The following is a 10,877-nucleotide window of genomic DNA, read 5'->3' on the forward strand; positions in this document are numbered from 1 at the left end:
TATTTACAAGATAAAATATAAGTAATATAAAAACGTTAAAATACAGAATTTTAAATAGAATAAAAATTATTAATAATTTATAAAAATCAATTATAAATTAAAAAAAAAAGTTTAAATATGCAAATAAAATTGAGTCCGACTTTTGAATTGCTATATTAAAATCAGTATATTTGACGGTATTGCTTCATGCTCACGATTTCAAAAATATCGTTCTCAACTTCCAGAGAAAACCAATCGATTTGTGAGTTTACGTTGATGCCAGTCGGTATTTTGAAAATCGACCACAATATCGCTGTTAAAAGCGCCACGATGGAGAAAAAATGAAAAAGAGCAAACTACGCGGCAGTGTGGCGTTTTGCCTTTACCGCGTGTTAGTTTTGTTTTGGCTGGGTTAAATTTATTACGGCGCGAAAATATTCAGAAATTTCGAAATCACATAAAGCTGGAATTCTCGATAATTTTGCAGTGGTTTTAATTGATCGGAAACCGTAAATATGACGGATAATTTGCCATACCGCGTCGAATATTCGAAAAGCGGCAGAGCCGGTTGCAAAGTTTGCAAGAATCCTATAGCAAAGGATAGTTTGCGTATTGCCACTGTTGTTCAGGTACGTATTGTGACTTCTTTCAATTTTCAATAAATATTTAAAAATTGCCAAGTGACATGTTGGTCACCGTTGGTTGACAGTGCGTCTTTGTCTTCTAATTGCATTTACTTGAATCATTTCTCAATTGTTTACATCAAACTATTTATAAATATATATATATATATATATATATATATATATATATATGCATATAAATGTGCAATATCAGCATAAACGTTTTTGTTATTTTTATAAAATAATTTTTCTTCGTAAAATTAAATTGTTCTTAATTTTTTCTTATTGAATATTTTAATTTTTAATAAATTATGTAGAATAGAAAAAAAAAATTATATTTTGTAGAATAGAAGAGTAAAACAAGAATATAGAAGAGTTTAAAACACTTATATTCTTATCAATATTCAGATTTCTTATTATTTTATTTTTATTTTATTTAGAGTCCTTTCCATGATGGTAAATTGGAACGATGGCATCATGCAAATTGCTTTTTTGAAAAGCAGCGTCCAAAAGTAATTGGAGACATTGCTGACTATGATAATATCCGTTGGGAAGATCAAGAATTTATTAAAAAGAAAATGGGTAAAAAATAATGTTAATTCATTATTTATTTCCTTTTTATATTAAATTAAAATTTTATTACTAATATGGTTGTATATTTGTATTAAAAATAATTAATTTCGTTTAATATATAAATCAATATTGTTTAGTTTTTATTAGTAAAATTTTAATAAGTCAAACTCTGACATTTTAATTTGATATAATTTATATTTATTTAAAATATTGTATTAATTTTTTAATTCATCTTACATATTTTTTTTGATATGAATAATTTGTGAAGTAAGTAAAGTTCTTAGGTATTTTCTATTTTTTACTAATTTAATTATAAAACTCTATTTTAAAAAATTAATTTATCGATATTAATTTATTTGTAATGATTAAATATAATATGGATATTAATTAAAGTACATTAGATACTTTATTACAATAAAAAACAAGTTTATCAAATTTATTATTATAAATTTTCTTATTTTTATTGGATAATTTGTTTTAAATAAAAATTTGTTGAAAGAAGCATTTTTTAAATATGTCAGAATGTACAAGTTTCAAAGTATTTTATTTATATAAATAGATATTTTTTAAAGTTTTCTATATTAAGACATAAGCATTATAATATTTTATTTGTATTATGTAAATTATAAAATAGACAAAACTGTTTTATCAAGAACAAGTTTTTATTGATTATAAATTAGTTTTTCCAATTATTTTATGAATTAGAATATATATTAGGTTTATTGTATTTTATTTAATTTATAATATTACTTTGCTACTCTTTCTAATTATTTGTGTAAAAATAAATTACGTAAAACACTGTAGTAATTGAAAAAATATATATATTTAAACAGTTCATACTTGAAATATAAAAGGATTCATTAAACCAATTTTTACTTGGAAACTTGAATTTAATTATTTGTAAATTTTTCAAAGATATAATTAAATTGTCTATTATTATCCTAATTATGTTTTAAAGACATGGTTTATATGGATCCATTTATAATTTAATCATTGTTGTATGAAATCTCTTATAAATTTTTTGGCCTCAATTATTTTATTCAAGTATAATATGTTTCTTTCATTTTTTTTTATTGATATAAGAATCTATTTAAATTTTACAAATTTAAAGATTTATACAGTTTTCAATTTCATATTTCATTGTTAAGTATATGAAGTTAAAATTAGAATTACACCGTATATTACCAAAAACAATTTTATCACGATTTTTTTTTCAACAATATATTCTTTTCGTTTTTGTTAGCTACTAACTATAATATGAAAATACAATATTTATGATCTAAGTAAATGAGTAAAGAGTAACTGATAAAACTTAACTGTACCGATAATCCACATACCTCATGTTTAACACAGTCGACCTATAAAAAAAAGGTTACAAACTTCTTAATGCCATGAATATTTTAATTTTATTTTGAAATTTTGATAAATATCCTGAAATAATTCCAATTCCTGTTATTATTTAAAGAGATTGAAGTATTTGTTCAAGAATAGCATTACTTGCTATATAAAATTCAAGACCGTTCAGATCAAAACCGATCTCGCACATCTTTCTAAGAATAATTTAATAATTTTATTAATTATGAACAGAAATATTCAGAGAATTTTAAATTTTCTTAAAATTTTAAATAATCTTAAAATTACTTTGAAATTAATTTTATTTCCAAAAACATTTTTCCATTTCTATTATTTATTAGTTAAAAACATCAGTAAAGTTATTATACAATAATCAATCAAATGTTGAATAAAATATAAATATGCATAAGCATAAATAAATAATATAAGTGTATTTAAATATTTATACTAAGAATATGAATAACTGGTATGCGACTATTCGGCGAACAACGGGCACTAATCGATTAATACCAATGTAAATAAGTGAGAAACAGCTTGTTACATGTGGATCATTCTTTGGACAGAATTATATTAAGTTATATGAAGTTTTTATGCATATATAAGGTTTATAAGTGACACTCATGAACTTGCGCGATGTATTCGAAAAGTAAAAGAGTATGTAAATTGTATGTAATTGTTGTATGTTATGTATGTATATTATATTATATTATGATTGTAAATTATATGTAATTTGTAATATCTACAATTTATAAATAACAGTACACAAACTGCATTGCGAAGACTTGGTAGTAGGTTTCAGCTGCTTGAGAATTATTGCCATAGAAGATGTTGATATATATATATATATATATATGTATTATTTATTTTCGTCTCCCCCCCCTCTAATAATAGAGCAACATTATTCAACGTGGTTATTTGATACATTAAAATATATGTGCATTAATAAATCATCTCTTAATTGTTCTCAGAGGAACTTATTGCTGGAGGAGAACCGGTAGTATTGGCGAAGAGTGGCAAAGGTAACCGTAAGCGAACCAAGGCTGTGACCGAATCTGGAAACGATTTCCGGGTAGAGTACGCTAAATCAAATCGCTCTAAATGCCGAGGTTGCGAAGAAACGATCGTAAAAGCCGAAATGCGACTGTCGAAGAAGGACTATGAAAGCGATGAGGCAAGGAAATTCGGAGGTCTCGATCGTTGGCATCATGCCGAATGTTTCGCCAAACTTAGGGCGGAGCTCGGCTTTTTAGAGGCGGCAACAAACCTACCGGGTTATGATTCTCTTAACAAGCTTGACATGGAGATTCTCCTCAAACTCTTGCCCAAAATCAAGCAGGAAGATACGGCGCCGGCCGTGAAAAAAATTAAGGTTCAGTCTGTGGATGAGGAAGAGGATAAGCAGCTCAAAGTCCAAAACAAGAAGATATTCGCCATTAGAGATCAACTATCTGAACTCAATAAGAAAAACCTTGTCAGACTACTCGAAGCCAATAAACAAAATGTACCAAGTGGGACCAATGAGGTAGACTTTATTTGGTACTTAATAAACGACGTAATTTTAGCTATTTTTTCCAAATATTAATAAAAAAAAAGTCTACGTAAAATATTTTTTTTTTAAATCATCAGTTTTTCAAATTTTAAGAGTTATTTTTTCATTCATTCTCTTTTATTGAGTTAATAAACAAAAATGTTCGATTCAACCTTTATTTATTTTTCAAATACGAATTATTTATTATACACAAAATTAGTTACATGATACTAACAGATAAAGATGAGTGAATATGCACGTGCCCATACTTACATATTTTTTATATACCATCGCATTAAATGAGTCTATTAGATTATCAATTTTATTCAACTATATATTTAAAAAAAAATCAAAATATCTTTATTAACTTAATATTCGTTGCATCTTACTTTGATTCTTGTAAATAAAATTTGTTAATTTTGTACAACTTATGTTTCGATTAGGAACACTTGCATATTATAAGAAATTTAATAATTAATATATAAATAATTATAATTTACAATTCATATAAGATGTTATTTGGAAAATTCTACATAGTTGAACATAATAAAAATAATTATAGTATTACAATATTACGTAAAATATATATTAATACATAAGATTTATTATTTTCATTTACAGATGTTAGATGTTCTTGCAGATGCTATGCAATTCGGTGCTTTGGAATCGTGTACAAAATGTAATGGCCAACTTAAATATAAATCTGGCATTGGATATAAATGTACTGGAAGTATCTCGGAATGGGCTTTATGTGAAAATATCACGCAAGATCCTAAAAGAAGAAAATTCCATATTCCAAAGGAATTGAAAGAACTTACTTTTCTGTGAGTATTTTGTCTTTCATTACAAAAAAATATATGTTGTTTAGAATATTAATATATAGTTTAAATATATATAAATCGAATGGGATAAATTTATTATAATTTTTACATTTTTATTTTCATACAATTATTTTGTGAAATACTTGCTAATTAAAATTTTATCATTAATAATTTATGTCTGAAAATATAATAAATGTCAAATTGAATGATTTTATTTCATTAGTTTAATAATTTAGTAACAAAAAAATAACAAAAAAATAAAATTCGTAAAATTGGAAAAAAGTTTAAAACTATTTTTAAAATACTGTATATAAATGTTATTGTTAATATTTAGAGGCTTATAAATTATCAATGGACGTGAACATTCATAATTTTAGAAATAATTTTGTTTATCTGTTCTTTTCAATAATAATTCAATTTTAGATCATCGTACAAATCTAAAGTACGACGCAGGATATTGAAAATAAGGTCTCCAACAACACTGAGTGCAGTGAAGAAAGAAGATCAGCCAGACGGTCCTAAGATCCAGAGTAAGCCGCGGCCACTTAAACATTTGGATTTCGTAATCGTAGGTAAGACAAATAAGAACAAAGATGAGCTGAAAAGAGAAATTCTGCTTATGGGAGGCAGTGTGAAACCCGAAGTATCTGAAAATACAGCTGCGGTAATAGCCACCGCAGCAGAAGTTGAAAAGATTAACAGGAGAATAAAGGAAGCAAAGCAGTACGATATTCACATTGTATCTGAAGATTTTGTTGAGGAAGCTAAAGAATTTACCGATACTCCAATTATACTTTTTAAGAAAAAATCCATCGCACCTTGGGGCGGTGATCCATCTTTGAGAATTTCTAAATCTGTAGCAACGGTAAGTGCAATGATCTGGTTTTATTTTTATTCAAATCTCGTGCATCAACGAATATAATATTTATAAATTACTAAAATGTTTACCCATAGTTTTATTGAAAACTAAAATATAAATGTTGTTGTCCATTCAGGATATATAACAGGAAGAGCATAATACAAAATATTTTATGGTATTTTTTATTGATTTATTTTTAGAACTATTTTTAAAAATAATTAAAATATTATTCTTATTTAGTAAATGAATTTTTCTATAGATATTATAAGAATATTTATATAATAATTTTATTTATCTATATTCTTATGAAATTTTAGAAATCTGCAGCAAAAAGTAAGAGTAGTTACGAGAAATCTTCCTCGGGTAAAGTAAAGCTTCGCATAAAAGGTGGAGGTGCTGTTGATCCTGACAGTGGACTCGACGATATCGCTCATGTATATCAGAGTGGTAAAACGAAATTTACAACTACTCTCTGTCTCACTGATATCCAGACAAAAAAAAACACTTTTTATAAATTGCAAATACTCAAACACGACAAGAAAAATAAATATTACTTATTTCGCAGCTGGGGTCGAATCGGTAATTATTATTGCATCATAATACAGGATGTTATTATTTAAATGCTTCGATATAATTCATATTCAATTAAAAATTGAATTTTATTAAAAATTTATTGATTTTTTATGCAATAGGTACAACAGTGGGTGGTAATACATGCGATTCTATGGAACTGGACGATTGCATTGCTATGTTTGAAAAATTGTATGAGGAAAAATCTGGTAATTTATGGAAAAATCGGGAAAATTTTGTCAAAGTATCTCAAAAAATGTATCCTATCGACATAGATCACGGTGACGAGGTAGATAACTCTAAACTGTTTGAATCTAATATTGAGAGCAAACTCAAGAAACCAATTCAAGATCTCATTCGCATGATTTTCGACGTAAACACTATGAAGAAAACTATGCTGGAGTATGAAATTGATCTAGATAAAATGCCTCTAGGGAAGATCTCAAAAAAACAAATTCAGCATGCTTATTTGGTTCTCACAGAGCTTTTAGCTCTTGTGAAGGAAGGTAACGTGGATAGGAGCAAGTACATAGCAGCTTCCAATAAGTTTTATACCCTTATACCACACAATTTTGGAATAAAAGAGCCTAGGTAAATAAATTTCATTGAAAGTTTTCGATTTCAAACTTTTTTCCTTAATATCAACAAGAAAATTAAATTAATTTGAATAGGATTTTAAAATAATTTAAATTTATTATCAAATGAGTAGTGCAATGAATGAATAAAATTAAGTTATTTTAATATTTGAGATGAAATGTATAATTGTTTAATTATTTGTATAGTAATAAGCTTTTTGTTTTGTTTTTTTAATTTATTGTTTAATAAAAATTATTGTTTAATCCAGTATTATCGAAACTGAGGTAGAAATTCAAGCCAAGAGTGAAATGCTTGAGTCTCTGTTAGAAATGGAAATAGCCTACGATCTTCTTCACTCAAAAGCCGATACACAGAAAAATCCACTGGATGCCCATTATGAGCAACTTAAATCAGATATTGATATGCTGAATAAAGAGAGCGATGAGTTTAAACTCATTGAAAAGTATGTGAAGAATACACATGCAGAGACGCATAAACAATTTGAACTCGTTATCGAAGATATTTTTGTAACTAAAAGGAATGGAGAGGAACGCAGATATAAGCCTTTTAAGAAGTTATCCAACAGAAAACTTTTGTGGCATGGTTCCAGGGTTACCAACTTTGCTGGCATATTATCACAGGGTCTTAGAATTGCACCACCTGAAGCTCCTGTTACTGGTTACATGTTCGGAAAAGGTTGGTATTTTTTTTTCAATTAATGTTTTTTATGCATTTTATCAATAATGTAATTATTTGATATAACTAAATTGATTTTTTTTTTAACAAAAAAATAATAGTTAACTGATTCAATTAATTTTTTTTTCAATACATTATTTATTTCATTAATTATCATTGGTTGTGTAAATTATAAATTTTTCATCAAACTTATTAATATTTTGTATTTATAATAGTGTAAAAGTATATATATATATATATATATATATATATATATTTTTTTTTTTTTTTTTTTTTTTTTTTTTTTTTTAAAAAACCCAATTGAAAGATTTCAAATGTTTATCAAGAAGTTAATAAATGATGTAACTTTCATAATACATAATTTTATCAAAAAAATAAAACAATAGCAGTTTAAACAAAATAAATTACTCGCAATACATTTATTATAAACTGTTTTTCTTCTTTTTCTAAAGGAATTTACTTTGCGGATATGGTATCCAAATCCGCCAACTACTGTTGCACTAATGCAAAGGATTCAAAAGGTTTGTTACTACTTTGTGATGTAGCGCTTGGTAACATGCATGAACTTTACCATGCCGACTACATTGAGAAACTGCCACATGGTAAACACTCAACTTGGGGTCGAGGAAAAACTCAACCTGACCCTGAAAAGTCTATTAAACTCAAAAGTGGTGTTGAAGTGCCCTGCGGACCTGCCATTTCTGCCGAACTTAAAAAAGATTCCTCTCTACTTTATAACGAATTTATTGTATATGATGTAGCACAAGTTAAAGTCGAGTACATTGTCAAATTAGACTTCAAGTACAAGTTCTAAAAGAGCCTTATTTTTTTATTATCTCTTTATCGCATTTACTTATTTCTCTGTACTTTTTAAAAATATAGTTAAGATTTTTATGTAGCGTTCATTTTATGTTCTCTCGAAGATGAATTTAAATACAAAAATATTCAACAGTTCGTCTGACTATATATATGATGCTAATTAATTAAATTTAGCACCAAAGATTTCGATTCCATAATATTCTGTTTTAATTATGAACTTTTTAAGTATCAATACATGTAAAGGTTCATTATACTTAGATTATTTAATTTATATAAGATACACGGATAAATAAAATCAGTTACTTATTATTACAAATAAATTATGTAGTACATTAAATTATATGCGTGGAATTTTTAAATATAAGTACAATAACATTTTTATACAAAATATAAACATTTTATAAGTATGAAAAATAAAAGAAAAAAATTTTCAACTCCAAATGAAAATTCCTAATAAAATTAATTATGCAATAAATCATAATTGATGATAAAAATGATGTTTCCCAAAAACTAGTTTTTAAATATTTTCTAAGCACAAATTACATATAAATAATTTACTCTGAGAATTTATAATACTTTTGCAACATTTATAACTAATATTTATAATATATTTAAATGATTATAAATAAATTCGTATGAAGTCTATTTTAACAAATGTAACAATATGTATAAATAATAGTAGTAAAAATGTAACAAAATTAAATATGATTCAAATACATGAAATCGTGTTTAGAAATAGTATAAGATTATCATTAAGCTGATATTACTTAAGTAATTAATTTAAGCAATTAAATATTATTTAATTTTTCGAATATTAATATTATTATTAGTATTATTTGAATATTTGAAGTGTTAATGACAAATTTAAATCTGTATAAAAATGAATATTTTTAAGATTTGTAGTGTAAAAAGCCATTGATTGTTGTATTACAATTAAAGTTGGTTTTTGAATGAAAAATGTATTTTTTTTAATGTTTTTCGGTATTTTTCAATAAAGATAATGGATGCACCAACAAATTTATTAAATTCATAATCTGAATTTGACTACGAATCAAATGTTTTTATTATTTATTACTTGAAGTCATCAATTTTAAAAACCTACATTGTACAAGTTTTTGAATATTATAAGACGTGAAAAGGGACAGTATGAAAATTGATAAGTAACCATCTATCTTTAAACAAATTACGATTAAAAAACTTTATATAAAAGTTTGGAAATTAATAAAAATGTTTAAATAAGGACTAAAAATGTTGTTTTATCTTATATTTACGAAAAATTCACTTTAAATGGAAAGTAATTGTTCAAATCTTCCTTGTGGAGTATGAAAAACACAATTGCCTCTTTGAAATCCATATCTATATTTTAAAGATTGTTGCAGTAGAACTTTGACACTGACATAGATACATAATATTTCAAAGCATAATGTTAATGTAAAAAATTGTTTATGGTTCCTCAAGAAAATCAAAGAAAAGTTAAGTTTCAAATATATCCTCAACTATTTTTTTTTATTTAAAGCAAATAATAACTTTTGTATTCATAGTTGTTTGTGCATTAATTAACTCATACACGTTTTTTTTTTAATTGTGTTTGAACTTACAAACTTACATATACTTATAGAAAAATTTATAAAAATTTACAATTTCAAGTAAGAAAGAATATAAATAATGTACTTTATACCACTAATTAGTATCAAACTTGTATTGTACGTTGTTGCTGATTATTTTTGATATTTTTTTTATTAAAATAATAAATGAGTATATTTATTATGAACTAAAAATATATGACATACATTATACATATTATGTTTATAATTAACCAAAGATATAAATTCAATAATTAAATCTTATTTTTAGTTATAAAAATAGAAGAAATCTTAACAATAAAAAGATTTAGATATTTATAATGTGTATGCATGTAGTTATATTTGTTGTGGTTATAATTATTTGTGCATGGAATAAAAAAAATAAAAATAAATATTTTTCTTATATAATAATGAAGCTGCAACAATCTATATGTATGTCTAACTATTTTTAATTAAAAAATTATAAATATCTATATTCAATTATATTGCATTAATGCAATTAATATTTTTAAATTTTTGTACAATTCTTATCTATTATTAAAAATTATGATTTTTAATACATAGACTGCTTTGGGCATTAAAGAATTAAATTAAACACGATTTTTCTTATAACTAAGGATATGTAAAAGCAAAAATTTTATTTAATTTAAAATTCTTTGTTTAAAATAATTTGATGAATGAAATAGTGTTTAATGTTTAAATATTATAAATATTATTTGCATAAAACTGAATTAGAACATCTAATGAAATAGTGAGTGATAGTTTATAATATTATGCGTATCAAAGATAAAAAAGACAAATGAGAACAAATACGTGGCAAAGATTATACAAAAATCTTGTCAAAGAAGCTTGTATCTACAATTTCATATATATTGTTATTCTATATAAGTTTACAAG

The 10,877-nt window shown here is 24.9% G+C and overlaps 1 protein-coding gene across 1 annotated transcript; it reads left to right on the top strand.

The window, feature by feature from the left end:
* Nucleotides 1-310: 310 nt before the first annotated feature.
* Nucleotides 311-8,448, top strand: Parp1 (Poly-(ADP-ribose) polymerase). Its single transcript, XM_011500844.1, is given in 9 exon segments — nucleotides 311-608; nucleotides 1,043-1,188; nucleotides 3,483-4,050; nucleotides 4,678-4,880; nucleotides 5,301-5,746; nucleotides 6,064-6,315; nucleotides 6,429-6,897; nucleotides 7,151-7,578; nucleotides 8,031-8,448. Coding segments are annotated over 9 exon segments (2,988 nt in total). The 5' UTR covers nucleotides 311-494; the 3' UTR covers nucleotides 8,393-8,448.
* The last annotated feature ends 2,429 nt before the right edge of the window (nucleotides 8,449-10,877 follow it).

This window comes from Ceratosolen solmsi, unplaced genomic scaffold (assembly GCF_000503995.2).
Source record: "Ceratosolen solmsi marchali unplaced genomic scaffold, CerSol_1.0 scaffold10, whole genome shotgun sequence".
Taxonomy (NCBI): domain Eukaryota; kingdom Metazoa; phylum Arthropoda; class Insecta; order Hymenoptera; family Agaonidae; genus Ceratosolen; species Ceratosolen solmsi.